General features: G+C 40.3%; 1 protein-coding gene across 2 annotated transcripts in view; it reads left to right on the top strand.

Annotated features, from left to right (window-relative positions):
• The window catches only part of LOC309559670 (uncharacterized protein), an 82,439-nt gene extending 68,022 nt beyond the window's left edge, over window positions 1–14,417 (top strand). For both annotated transcript variants that reach the window (XM_082263052.1, XM_082263051.1), the window contains 8 exons: window positions 1,170–1,262; window positions 3,046–3,150; window positions 3,710–3,819; window positions 5,113–5,304; window positions 5,627–5,789; window positions 11,272–11,437; window positions 12,075–12,169; window positions 14,186–14,417. In XM_082263052.1, coding sequence (XP_082119178.1) covers window positions 1,170–1,262; window positions 3,046–3,150; window positions 3,710–3,819; window positions 5,113–5,304; window positions 5,627–5,789; window positions 11,272–11,437; window positions 12,075–12,169; window positions 14,186–14,280 — 1,019 coding nt within the window. In that variant the 3' untranslated portion in view covers window positions 14,281–14,417. The remainder of the gene's footprint in view (window positions 1–1,169; window positions 1,263–3,045; window positions 3,151–3,709; window positions 3,820–5,112; window positions 5,305–5,626; window positions 5,790–11,271; window positions 11,438–12,074; window positions 12,170–14,185) is intronic.
• The last annotated feature ends 589 nt before the right edge of the window (window positions 14,418–15,006 follow it).

The following is a 15,006-nucleotide window of genomic DNA, read 5'->3' as shown; positions in this document are numbered from 1 at the left end:
CAGATATCCTTTACCTGATGCCCTTTCCCTCCTAGTGCCCCCCAAAGTCTTTTATCCCCCTATATTAATAGAAAAGTGAGTGCCTTTGATGTTTACAGAGCAAGACTTTAAGAGACAATGTCAACTTCCCATATTGGTGCATTCTGGAGCAATCACAACATCCACTTTTTTTAAAAGAGGAAGGAATCCGGGGCACTTGCAGCATCTTATCTCCTTCAGACCTGGGCTACAGCTTCTTACTTATTTTAGGCCAGGGCTAAAACAATTTGGTCGTTACTCTTGGTTTGAAGCAGCAATAAAGCAGCAAGTGCTTCAGTTTTCTTACTCTTTTGAAAAAGTCTTATACTTACCTGTGTGGTTGCTGATAGGGGGGTAGAACTAGCCCCTCTGTACCCGTACTGGGCCCCATATGTTCAGTAGGGAGCCCGGAAGCAGGGAAGGGCCTTTTTAAATGCCTTTGGGTGCATGCACAGTAATGCCACGGGCCGTGGGTCCCAGTGGTTTAAATAAAAGTTCCCTAGGCCCCATTAGTAGAGCAGCAGGGGCCAGAGACAGAGAGGGGACTATTCCGCAAGCAACAGAGTAATGCTCTGTGCCATCTGTGCTATTTGTCCTTGACCATTAACTTACTGAATTCTTATTTTATATGTCAGGCAGGCTGTATGGGGGAAGCCCGGTCAGGCAGGTTGTATGGGACTCCTACAATTTCTAATGGCAACCTTGCTTACCTGTCCTCACTCCTTCCAGATCTTTACTGTGCAGCTCACAGAGCTGCTCAGACACTTTTCCAAAGTCTCCCAGTCAGGTGTCCGCATGGAAACATCTCTATCCAGCCCTACGTAGAGGCTCCATATCATCACTAAGCGTTTTAATAATGGATAGCCATAGGAACAAATTGGATTTTATCCATTCCTGCCCAGAACAAGAAGCTGCTTGGCCTTGACTTTACAACTCCCAGTGGCCCATATATCCAAAAACTTGCATTAGCATGGACAAGATTTTTTTGCTAGGGAAGGTAGAGGGCCTCAGTTAAAGGATAAACATACAGAAATACATTTACTCTTTAAATATCACAAAAAAATATTAAACACATCAAATAATAACTACAAACTATTGCCCATTTTCCTGTAATCAATAAAGTCTAAAAGATCATATATATTTTTTCCTAGGTCCTCTGCTAGGAATTGCTGCAAACAATGATGCTGGGTTCACAGTAGGAGCAATCTCTTTTCTTGTAGTCAACATCTTCATGATTGCCTTTGGTAAGTATGACAATAATATAGTTCAAACTTTTTTTTATTTAACAAAGCAATTATATTTCTTTAGGAGAGGTAGAGAAGGCATTCAAAAGACTTTCATTGGAGAATCCAAGAGAACGTTGGTGTAATAAAGCAAATTTATTGTCTTCGTCATTCTCCATTGAGAAAACCAAGAGTATCCAAGAGTAGGAACTCAAAGGACTTTAAACTTAGAATCTAAGAGATAATGGTAGAGATGTTCGCAGGTTTTCAAAATGTGGGCAAAATCAACACTTGAGCCCAATTGGCCTGTATTCGGCAGCTCACCTCATAGACTGAGATCCCCCAAAGAGGACATTGACCCAAGTTGAGAAATCCAAGTGTAATAGGTCAAAGAGATCGCCAAATGAAAAATCATTGAGAGTCCAAAGCTTCTTTTTGTCTATCAGGTTACAACATGCAGGTCAAAAGACAGCTAATGCTTGTTTCTCATTTGACGCTCTCTTTGGCCTATTGCATTCAACTCGAGTGATTGTCCTCTTCAGGGCATCCCTATCTTTTTGGTGAGCTGCCAAATACAGGCCGATCGGGCTCAAGTAATAACTTTGCATTTGGATTACATATGTGAAAATCTCTATCTTTACCATTATCTCTTGGATTTTCTGTTGAAAGTCCTTTGAGCGCCCATTCTCTTGGATACTCTTGGATTTCGCAATGGAAAAATGACAAAAACAATATGTTTGTCTTATTACACCAATGCTTCAGTAAGCCACAGTCTGCCTTTATCAAGACCTTCATAAAGGTGAAACGTTGGCATAATAAAGCAAGTTTTTTTGTCTTCATCATTCTCCATTGGAGGTCCTTTGAGCGCCTTCTTTACTTTTGGCTGTAATGTTTTAGGAGTATGTTGATGATGTTGTATTATATTATGATATACAGTATATAGTTTTATATTTAAGCTCTGAATACCCAAACATGTGCAAGAGTTTTTTTTGTTTAAAAATGGATTTTTGTTTGCACATGATTAAATGATTAAAGTAAACTCAGTTTAAAATCCTTAAATGATTTTTCAAATGTATTTTTTCTTTTATAATGAGAATTGTTATTTGCAATTTTACAATTAAGTAAAGACCTTCAGCCCTCCCCTGAACTACCCTAAGCTGAAACCCTCCTCACTTACCTTGGTTACCTCCTATAATGGTGGCCTCCTCCTGCATTGTTTACTTTTTGGCCAGCAAGACCTCGTGTGGCGTTGCCTTGCCCGCTCAGTAACACCCCATAGGCTTGAATAGGACGATGCTCCAACAGTAAAAGCACAACCCATTCTAGTCTATGGGATGGTATTATCTTAGGGGCCTGGGAGCTTTTTACCTAAAGGCGAAGGAGTCCTTTCAAAAATATATATTTATACCTATCTGTACATCAAGTGTACTTAAAACGAAATAGAGGGGGAACTGTCAATGATGTGGCTTTGTTTATTAACCAATCCATGTGATCGGTACTGACATGGTGGTCCCACCACTTCCTAGAAAAAAAAGTCTTGGGATTTATTTATTTTTTTCAATGGAAATTATCCAATGTCAAAATTTTAAGGCTAGTTTGATAAAAACAAAATTGGTAATTTGTGGACAAAATAATTTTCATTGAGATCATTAATCCCTATATGTAACCTGTGTTAAAGTAGAGCCAAAACATCGATCCTTTAATTTTACAAGATGTCCATTTCTGAATTGATAATTGATTTCTTTTCTATAATCTGTTTCCATGACATCAATATAAAGGTATTTTTGTGTTTGTTTTTACCTAGCCGCTCATGCCAACACTGTCCTACTACTTGTCGGTGTGATGATGGAGGCCGTGATAGTCAGTTTTCTGCTCTTCACATTGGAGAAGCTTCCTATTCAGTATGAAAGTAGGTGCTAAGTACTTATATGGACTGTTGGGTGTTTGTTTAGAAGGGATTTGGTATACGAGGCTAGTCTGAAAAGTTCACGACCTGACACAGAAGGGTCGACCACACAGGCATGAAACTTTATAACAAGCCACTCTTTCAGAGGTTCAGAATTGAAAATAGCACATGCACGCTATACGGTTTTTATGCGCTCTTTGCAAACAGTTGGCACTGAAGAAGAAGGCTCGAAGTGTTCCATCAGCAAGTACTAAAGCGTAGCATAGTATTGTATAGCAAGTACTAAACTCAGATTCTTGTCCTTATTTAATAAATGTATTTATTCATATTAAAATTAAAATTTTAAATAATTATTAAAAACATTTTTAAATAATTAAAAACAATTTGACTTGTCAGTAATACTGTATTTTGTATAAAACAAAGCTGCTATATTTCTGGCTATTTATTTAATAAATTGCCTTTATAGACATCAGGCCTGTCACCTAAGGCTCCCTTTAAGTAGGCTCTTCTATATTTATATTTATCTTTATTCATGATCCTGATCATGTTCCCCTCTCTCTAGTAACCGTACTCGCCATATTTAGCATCATCTGCATCTATGGCTTTATGGCTTCTCTGGCAAACTGCTTGTTCAACAAAGAGCTCATCCCGATGGGACCCGCGGCGTTCAAGGTATTGTCAAAATAAAAAAAATAAATAATATGCATTTTCAATTAGAAGTATGGATGAGCTTTTAGGCCTGTTTCCAGATCTGGAATTTGATAAAAGTTCCCTAAAATTCATACATGAGACGTTGTTTAGTGCTCGTAAGCTGTTGGATCGCAGTTGGATGCAATCCTCGCCCCCTACTTTGGCTGCGTGGATTGCAAAGGTCAATGCTACTTTGCCTTATAAGAAGCTGATTTATGTCAATAGAGGATGTCCTACTAAATATCATAAGATTTGGGACCGGTGGCTTCAGTCGTCACTGACTTGCTCTACTTAGACGTTTCCTGGGCCTGTTGAGTGACTGGTAGTTTACTCTAATGTATCAATCGCACTGGCTGTGTGTTATATTCTGTGTGGTTGGGTTGGGCTCTTCTGGTCTACGTGGGGGACCCTTTGGCAATTTTTGGTTTTTGTTTTGGGGGGGGGGGGGTTTTGTTCCTGTATTCTAATGCTTTGTCGTTCTGGTGCGGCAGACTGTATTTTGTCTTCTACTGGTCTTTTGATATTGGCTGTACCACTTCATTGTTCAATAAACTTCGTTTTTGATTAAAAAAAAAAAAAAGAAGTATGGATGAGCGGAGTGATTTTGGCAAATATTGATTCCACCATCAAATTCTGAATTTCCCTGTTTGTCCCACATTGGCTACTATTTGGATTGTCCCCATGACTTTTTTTGGAATAAAGTCTTACCTGGACCTCTTATCAGTGGTGCACTTCAATTTTCATTTTTGTTACAATTCCCTTAAACTTATCTTGCACTGAAACACCAAAATACTGCCTCCTTGGACGTGACACAATCATCCCAGGAGGCAGGGGATTGTTGGACTACATCAGGAATCCTCAAACTACGGCCCTTCAGCTGTTGAACTACACATCCCATGAGGCATTGTAAAGCTGACATTCACAGACATGACTAGGCATGATGGGAATTGTAGTTTCTGAACTGGAGGGCCATAGTTTTAAGACCCCCTGGACTACATCATCCTCATCTAGGCAAGAATTGAGGAAGTGGATCAATACAAAATTAAAATAAAAAAAGGATTTATTATTTTTAAAAATTTACAACTAATTCTGGGTGAAGGCCTGCCTTAATTTCCCCTTTCAAAGGGTTTGCTGAATAGGTATATGGAGGCACCTCTGGGCACACGTACTTATTCATGAGTCCATTTGTCCCCCCCTTACCCACCAGTGAGAGAGGCTCTTTAGAACAATACGATGGAAATTTAGGTAAATCAATTCTCTAATTTTGTCTTCCAGAAAGAACCAGAGAAGAAGGAAGAAGTTTCCATTTCATGCCTCTTGCCAAATTCTCACCGTACAAGTGGCTTGAGAACCATAGCGAATTTATTAGAGGATGGAGGAGTGTGTGGGATTCCAACAGACACGGTCTACGCGCTTGCAGCTTCTTGCAAACACCCAGAAGCTATCAGAAGGATTTACTCAATCAAAGTAAGAAAAAATGTTTTCACTGCCAGCATTAATTAGTTTCCTGGACTAAATAAGCAAATATATGATCAAGCCGAGAACATTCAAGTAGATGACAATGTTGATCTGCCCTTGTCTCACATGATATCTAAACAGTTAAAGCAGTTGTTCTCATCCAGGGTTCCGTGGAATCCTGGTTGAAAAACCCTGATCTGGATGCTGCCCACATATCTTTGGCCATATAGTGTAGATATGACCTATACAAGGGAGTCCATGTACAGTAGGACTGAGATTATCCAGGGCTTCCTTTACAGTTCATTTACTGATATGATGACTTATGTTACAGGAAAGACCTTCAGAAAAACCTATTTGCATCTGCATTTCCAACCTGGATCAGCTGAGGGTCATCAATCCCCCTTTCAGCCCTCTGCTATGGAGATTCATGGACATGGTGTACCCCGGAGGGATAAGCTGCATTGTAAAGAAAGGCGAATGGCTCAAAAGATTAGGTAAGTGATTTGTAAATAATATTGTCAAACAAGCCTGTCACTATGCCAGGATAGTGCCTGGGGACATTTTCCTGCCGGGTGTGCCCAAGCTGGGTGAAAGCTTTTGCAACACTTGGGTTGAAGGCATAGAGACTGTTTACTTAGTGAAAGTGAATAACAGTAATTAAGAAGAACCTGTGTTCATGTTCAATACCGGGGAAATTAAAAAATAAACTTTCTGCAAGCACGATTGGTTGTTTGAGGTGAACACAGCTTTATCATATCTACTAAGCTTTGTGAATAGTCTTTGTTTTAGTGAATCAGCCCATTGGGCAAGTAGGCTGATCAATTTGCAAGAGAGCTTATTGAACTAGGTGGGGCTAGGGTTGCCACCTCATCCCTTTAAACCAGGACACATATTAACCACTTAAGCCCCAGCCCTATTTCGGACACTTTTTGTTCACAAGTTAAAACCAGTATTTTTTCCTAGAAAACTACTTAGAACCCCCAAACATTATATATATTTTTTTAGCAAAGACTCTGGAGAATAAAATGTCGGTCATTGCAATATTATTTGTCACGCGGTATTTGCGCAGCGGTCTTTAAAACGCCATTTTTTTGGAAAAATTTTGAAAAATCACATTTCACTGCATTTAAAAAATACTAAACAGTAAAGTTAGCCCATTTTTTTGGTATATTGTGAAAGAACATGTCACGCCGAGTAAATAGATACCCAACATGTTACGGTTTAAAATTGCGCCCCCCCGTGGGATGGCGACAAACTACGGTCAATAGAGATCTCAATAGGCGACGCTTTAAATTGATTTAACGGTTACCAGTTTAGAGTTAGAGTGTAGCTCTTTTTTTTAATTTATTGCTCACGCTCTGGCGATCGCGGCGATACCTCACATGTGTGGTTTGAACAGCGATTTCATTTGCGGCTCGACTTCCGTATACGTTTTTTTTTAACGGTGACGGGGGCGGCTAAATTTTTTTTTTTCCCATTTATTTTATTTATTTTTTTAACTTTATTACAGTTTTTAAAAAAAAAAAATCTGATCACTTTTATTGCTGTCACAAGCAATGTAAACATCCCTTGTGACACCAATATGCTGTGACAGGTACACTTTATGGAGGGATCGAGACCCCAAACCCCTCCACTACACTTCCCTGTATGCAAAACGCCGAAAACGGCATTTTTGCATACAGCCGTTTTTCAAATTTGCCGCCTTTTGCAGCACAGTAACCCGGAAGTGACGTCATGGACGCCGCCTCCGGGTTACGTCATCGGAGACCCGATCAAAGCCGTTTACAGCATTCATCGGGACTCCATCCAGCCGGCGGACGTGCCGGCTGGGTGCTCGGGGCTCCCGGTGGGACCGGAGGGGCGGGTACCGATCGAGCGGCTCCCGAGCCGCATCGGTCGGTACCGACGGAAAGCCAACCGTCGGCTCTAAACCACGGTACCGGGATGATGCCTCTAGCTAGAGGCATCATCCCGGTATAACCCCGCAAAGTTTACCGACGTAGCCCTACGTCAGTATGCGGTAAGTGGTTAATTACACAGGTTCTGGGGCTAATATAATGCAGATAAGCCACTAAGGGAGTTTAATTTCCACCTTAATCAGCCACAGAACCTGTGTAATTAATGTGTGTCCTGGTTTAAAGGGATGAGGGGGCAACCCTAGGTGGGGCTTTGTTGACTTCCATCATTCAATGGTGTGCAAGCAAACATTTTTGATTAGGTATAGGGACTTTTAAACACTTCTGGACCCGAAGATTTCCCCCCTTAATGACCAGGCCATTTTTTGCTATTCGGCACTGCTTTACTTTAACGGACAATTGTGCGGTCGTGCGACGCTGTACCCCAAAAAAAATTGATGTCCTTTTTTCCCCACAAATAGAGCTTTCTTTTGGTGGTATTTGATCACCTCTGAGATTTTTATTTTTTTGCGCTATAAACAAAAAAAGATCGACAATTGTGAAAATAAAAAAACAATATTTTTCACTTTCTGCTATATAACATTCCCCAAAAATTTTTTTTAAAAATCTAAATTTTTCTTTTATTTTAGGCCAATTTGTATTCTGTTACATATTTTTGGTAAAAATCTCAATAGGCGTATTTTGATTGGTTTGCGCACAAGTTATCGCGTCTACAAACTAGGGGAAAGATTTATGTCATTTTTATTTATACATTTGTTTTTTTACTAGTAATGGCGGAAATCAGCGATTTTTAGCAGGACTGCGACATTGCGGCGGACAGATCTGAACCCTGTAGTCCTGTGCCCAGCGCTCTGTGTATTATGTAGTCCTGTACCCAGCCCTCTGTGTATTATGCAATCCTGTGCCCATCGCTCTGTGTATTATGCAATCCTGTACCCAGCGCTCTGTGTATAATGCAGTCCTGTGCCCAGCGCTCTGTGTATTATGTAATCCTGTGCACAGCAATCTGTGTATTATGCAGTCCTGTGCCCAGCGCTCTGTGCATTATATAGTCCTGTATCCCAGCGCTCTGTGTATTATGTAGTCCTGTATCCCAGCGCTGTGTGTGTTAAGCAGTTCTGTGCCCAGCGCTCTGTGTATTATGTAGTCCTGTGCCCAGCCCCCTGTATATTATGTAGTCCTGTACCCCAGTACTCCAGCGCCCTGTGTATTATGTAGTCCTGTGCCCAGCGCTCTGTGTATTTTGCAGTCCTGTGCCCAGCGCTCTGTGTATTATGCAATCCTGTGCCCAGCGCTCTGTGTATTATGCAATCCTGTACCCAGCGCTCTGTGCATTATGCAGTCCTGAGCCCAGCACTCTGTGTATTATGCAGTCCTGTGCCCAGCGCTCTGTGTATTATGCAGTCCTTTGCCCAGCGCTCTGTGTATTATGCAGTCCAGTGCTTAGCACTCTGTGTATTATGCAATCCTGTGCCCAGCTCTCTGTGTATTATGTAGTCCTGTATCCCAGTGCTCTGTGTATTATGTAGTCCTGTATCCCAGCGCTCTGTGTATTATGCAGTTCTGTGCCCAGCGCTCTGTGTATTATGTAGTCCTGTGCCCAGCGCTCTGTGCATTATGCAGTCCTGTGCCCAGCGCTCTGTGTATTATGCAGTCATGTGCCCAGCGCTCTGTGTATTATGCAGTCCTGTGCCCAGCGCTCTGTGTATTAAGCAGTCCTGTGCCCATCGCTCTGTGTATTATGCAGACCTGTGCCCAGTGCTCTGTGTATTATGCAGTCCTGTGCCCAGCGCCCTGTGTATTATGTACCCCAGTACCCCAGCGCTCTGTATATTATGCAATCCTGTGCCCAGCGCTCTGTGTATTGTGCAGTCCTGTGCCCAGCGCTCTGTGTATTAAGCAGTCCTGTGCCCAGCGCTCTGTGTATTATGCAGTCCTGTGCCATTTGCCAATAAAAAAAAATTAAAAATATGTCCCTGGATTTCATTTTAAAAATCTGGTCACCTTATTTTACAGCGCCCTCAATCTATGCAGTGTTTTATATATACTGTATTTTAAAATCACTACCTGCCCTAAAGGAGCTTACAATCTAAGATCCCAAACAAACAAGAAACAAACAAACAAAAAAAAAAAAATCTTCTTTTCAAATCAAAAACCCAGAAAGTAAAACACACCTATATGTGAATACTCCTAAACTGTTAAAGCAGCTCTGCAAGTGTTCAGCATCTTCCCACCTCTGAAACCTATTCAGATTCCCTCCTGGCCAAATGGTGTGGCTAATGGCAGCTATTAGCACTCGGAAGATCCTCCTGCTCACAGTAGACAAATTTCATTTGTGATACAATAATGAGTCACGGTGTTCAACGTGAAAGCAAATTAGCTAAAGATTATTCTTCGAGACGTTAGTAAACCTGTCAACAGTAGCCGTGTAATAAAAACTTGGGATCGTTTGTATTAATAATTAAACCACATTTCACGCTCCATTGACTTTAATGGTAAAATGTTGACTAGCTTCCTTAAGGCCTGACATCATTCACGTCCGCACTGCTTGGGATTCCAAGAATAGAAATACAGAAAGGAGCGCTAAACCAAAACTGGATGAAAGAGCTCAATATATAATTTTAATTGCTGATAAAAAAAAAGTTATATAAAAACAGCCAGGGCGTTTCGGGGGGCAACACCACTTTCCCTTCATCAGGAGATCAACACAGGATAGAACTTGGATGGACTCTGTGTCCATCAAAGATCTCACAGGTCTGTAATAGAACCAGTATTAAATTGTAGACATGGAGTAACAACTTGACAGTAGCTGCTGAGCAGCAATGGAACAGTCATGGTCTGGGGTCAAGCTTGGAGACCAGGAGCTATAGCAGTAGAGAGGCTCCCACCAACAAGCAGGTCGTCCTAGTGGATGATGCGGGCTCATCTGAGGTACGGGGTCTAAGCACTAACTGGTAATCACCAGAGCACCTGATGGTAGAGATGGGAATTGCCGCGTGTTAGTACCAGGTTGCGGTCCTCAGGATCACCCCACACAGAGATTAGCAAGTCGGGGTCCTGTAGCAGGTATTTTACGTAGGGTTTAAGCAGAAGCATAGTCGGTAAAGAAGCCAAAGGTCAGTAACAAGTAGTTGCAGGTTGGGATCAAATTGAAGAGTAGTTGAGAACCAAGCCAAGGTTCGTAACAAATGATTACAGGTTGGGATCAAGCAGAAGCATAGATAAGGAACAAGCCAAGGTTGGTTATTAGTGATAGTGAAGATACGGATGGCATGAGAAGGGAAAGGCACAAGAGATTGGCTGGAGAAGAGCACAATAATCTGGCAAAAAGGAAATGCAAAGGCATGGATTAAAATGTAAATTTATGGGAGGAGCAAAGAGTTCAAGGTTCACGAGAATCAAGAAACAAGGCAAGATTGTCCTAAGAAATCAGACAAGGAGCTATCCAGCATCTCAGGTGGGTAAGCAAGGAGAGCCACTGCCAGACGCAGCAATGGTCATGGGTTTCGATCCCAGTCCTGACAGGAAGCTCCAGTGGAGTCCATCCGAGGTCTATCCAATATTTTTCATCCTGATGAAGGAGGAGTGGTTGCCCCCGAAAAACAAGTTGGCTGCTTTTGTATGACCTTTTTTTTTTTTTTACCAACAATTAAAATTATCTTGGACTTCTTTATCCAATTTTGGTTTGGTACTCCTTATTGTATTTCTATGGTTCGGGTTGGTGCCCATCGGGGGGAAGCCTTTAATGTGCAGGAGCTGCCTCACCAGAGCTTTTGAGCTCGTTTGAAGTTTTTCTTCATCTGGCTGCACATACAAATCTAAAAGTTCCCAATGCCTCTTTGAGTTTGTTGTTCTGGACTGTTATCCTGTATTGATACCTGATGAAGTGTGGTTGCCCCTGAAACGCATTAAATGTTTTTATATAACATATTTACCAATCTGACTACACTTGGAAGTCCTCTTTGAGTATGTTGTCGTGAGTATGTTGTTTCACCCTTGATGACCTGTCAGTACAATATTAGTTGATCTAATATACTCTAACTAGACTGTGTTTTTTTAGGTGTGGGGCCCGCTTATGAATATGTTGGGACACCGGACTCCATCATGATTAGAGTTCCTGACCATTCCGTCACAGCCCATCTTACCGATATGACTGGACCATTGGCCATCACCTCTGCCAACCCGAGTGGAGAAAGCGACAGCACTCACCATGACCACGTCATATCGTAAGTAGTAGCTAAGGCTAAGGGAGTATTTTTTTAAGTTAATGTAAACTCTAAATGAGTCAAATTTAGTTTGCTATGTCGATGTGCGTATAAATAATAAATGCAATTATTTTTTAGATTATTTGCCCCCTTTTTTTTAATCATTGTTGCTTCTGATCTAGTGCTATTTCTTTGCAGTATCTTCCCCTTTACAATCACTCCAGCAATGGCTGCATGGCATTTCATGTTATAATGCATATTACTGTATATCATGCTTTATTTCACTCCCCTCCTTCCACAATTGCTGTAATAATTGTATTATTTTTATATATTTATTTATTTTTTAAAAACAGACGTTTAAGTGAAAAACTGGATGCAGTTCTATGTGATCGCCATTCTAATTCTAATAATTGCAATTTTTTTTTTTAGATTATTTCCTTTTTTTTTTATCATTGTTGCTTTTGATCTAGCGCTATCCCTTTGCAAAACCTTCCCTTTTACAATCACTCCAGCAATGGCTGCATGCCATTTCATCTTATAATGCATATTACTGTATATCATGCTTTATATCCCCCCCCCCTACTTCCCCAATTGCTGTAATAAGTTTATTATTTTTATATATTTTTTTATAATTTTATTATTTTTTTTTTTTAAACAGACGTTTAAGTGAAAAACTGGATGCAGTTCTATGTGATGGCAATTCTAACGAGCTTGTGGGATCAACTGTAGTGATTTGTACCAAAATAGATGAAGGTAAATATTTAGAAATCTATAATTATTATAATTTAGCCGTGCTAAGAAATAAAAATGATTGAATAAAAAATAAATAAATGTAAAAAAATGTGGTCAGAGACATTCACACCAGTGGCCTGCTGGAGGTCATTTTGTAGGGCTCTGGCAGCGCTCATCCTGTTCCCCCTTGCACAAAGAAGCAGATTCCGTTTCTACTGATGGGTTAGGGCCTTCTACGGCCCTGTCCAGCTCTCCTAGAGTTGAGGTTGATTAGTTAGGCATCCCGTCACTGGGTTTTTGGTCCCTTATATTTGTATGGTTTCTGTGTGTTGACGTTTGGATGGATTTCGTTTCATTGTAAATAAATCTCACTTAAAGCATACACAGTCTGGTCCCAGTCTCCTGAGTGTAGCCATACATTTCTGACCATCCCTGCTGCCTGTTCCTCATATAAAGACTATCAAATCATAACACTGCTATGAGCTATTCATAGTGGAGGCCTTTCTGACGAAACGCATCGGGCTTATTTGCTCTTAACCAATAAGTATTTCAAAAAGATCTCTGAGTTATATCTCAATACCTCAATACCCACCACAGAGTTTATCATCTACAGCAGTGGTTCTCAACTCCTATACTCAGGACCCACTAACAGGCCAGATTTTAAGTATTACCTTTGGGAGATGCAGACTAGAATACTGCAATCACTGAGCAGCAAATTATATCACCTTTGATGGATTTCAGTTGTCTTGCAAACCTGGCCTGTTGGTGGGTCCTGAGGACAGGAGTTGAGAACCACTGATCTACAGCCTAGAACCAGAACAAGGTCCACCTATACTATACCTTTATTACACATCAGTTCCTTTGAAGGAAGACGTACTCCATTGTATGTCCATCAGAGGAAGACTTACTCCATTGTATATCCATCAGAGGAAGACAAGACGTACTCCATTGTATATCCATCAGAGGAAGACGTACTCAATTGTATATCCATCAGAGGAAGACGTACTCCATTGTATATCCATCAGAGGAAGAGGCACTCCATTGTATATCCATCAGGAAGACAAGACGTACTCCATTGTATATCCATCAGAGGAAGACGTACTCAATTGTATATCCATCAGAGGAAGAGGTACTCCATTGTATAACCATCAGAGGAAGATGTACTCCATTGTATATCCATCAGAGGAAGAAGTACTCCATTGTATATCCATCAGAGGAAGACATACTCCATTGTATGTCCATCAGAATAAGACGTACTCCATTGTATATCCATCAGAGGAAGATGTACTCCATTGTATATCTATCAAAGGAAGACGTACTCCATTGTATATCTATCAGAGGAAGACGTACTCCATTGTATATCCATCAGAGGAAGGCGTATTCCATTGTATATCCATCAGAGGAAGACATACTCCATTGTATATCCATCAGAGGAAGGCGTACTCCATTGTGTATCCATCAGAAGAAGATGTACTCCATTGTATATCCAACAGAAGAGGATGTACTTCATTGTATATCTATCAGAGGAAGACATACTCCATTGTATATCCATCAGAGGAAGATGTACTCCATTGTATATCCATCAGAGGAAGATGTACTCCATTGTATATCCAACAGAAGAGGATGTACTTCATTGTATATCTATCAGAGGAAGACATACTCCATTGTATATCCATCAGAGGAAGACATACTCCATTGTATATCCATCCGAGGAAGATGTACTCCATTGTATATCCATCAGAGGAAGGCGTATTCCATTGTATATCCATCAGAGGAAGACGTACTCTATTGTATGTCCATCAAAGGAAGACGTACTCCATTGCATATCCAACAGAGGAAGATGTACTCCATTGTATATCCATCAGAGCCAAGCCTCACTGCTATTGACTCTGCACTATCCCACACACATACGACTCATAACCACAAAGGCTAGAAAGCTAGAATATACCAGAGGAAACAAAGGCTTCTCCAATTTTTTTGTAATAAAGAAATTTGAGTTCAGGATATGTTATCTAACATGTGTCTGTCTCTTTCCAGGACTGATCACCATATTACGGGAAGGGTGTGTGCCAGCTGCTAAAATAATGCAGATATTTGAAACTGCTAAGAACATGGAGCACAGCGTGTTGTAGGAATAACAAAAAGTTGAAAAAAAGGACACATGTTGACATGAAGTAAATGCTACAAGAAGAATGCAGGCGTTCCTAGTGCAAATTTACAACATTGTATCTATAGTGGATGTATTTTTATTGTATTTATTATTTATTGATTATTGATTATTTATTGATTATTGTGATGACACACACGGGTGATTCTGGCTTGTTAAAAAGGTTGCCTGTGTGCCCCTCAGTAGCTAGAGGCATCCAGATGTTGCTCTGTCACTGGCCTGAACGTTAGCAAAGGCAGCGACATTGCGTCTCAGCTACAGAGGGAGCTATTCTATCGGGATAAACTGGCAACCTCTTAGAGATTCTGCCACTGATGATTTTGACAAATTGTCAAGGTAACGATCGCTAGCGAAAGAGTCATCTGTGTGCCGTCAATCTTATTGTCAAGATTAAAATATTACTGTAAATTGTTTTATTTCAGCTGCTTCCTACGGAAGAACCGTAGCTTCTTAAAATATGTTTTTGTTTTTTTCATCTTTGCACAAATTTGTATTGTTTTCAATAATGAAGTCTTACAAACTAATGTATCCTGGTCTTCCTAAATTATAATATTTAAAAATAATTATAAAAATATAAATACTTATAATATTGGTATTATTATGATCATTATGATTATAATTATTATCGCATTCTATAATATAGTTTTCTATATAATATTATTATTATTATTGGTATTGTTATTATAATAAT

Source organism: Pelophylax lessonae, assembly GCF_965119305.1.
Source record: "Pelophylax lessonae genome assembly, chromosome: 7".
Lineage (NCBI taxonomy): Eukaryota > Metazoa > Chordata > Amphibia > Anura > Ranidae > Pelophylax > Pelophylax lessonae.
Note: the sequence above shows the minus strand (reverse complement) of the source record. Positions and strands in the feature narration are given on the sequence as shown.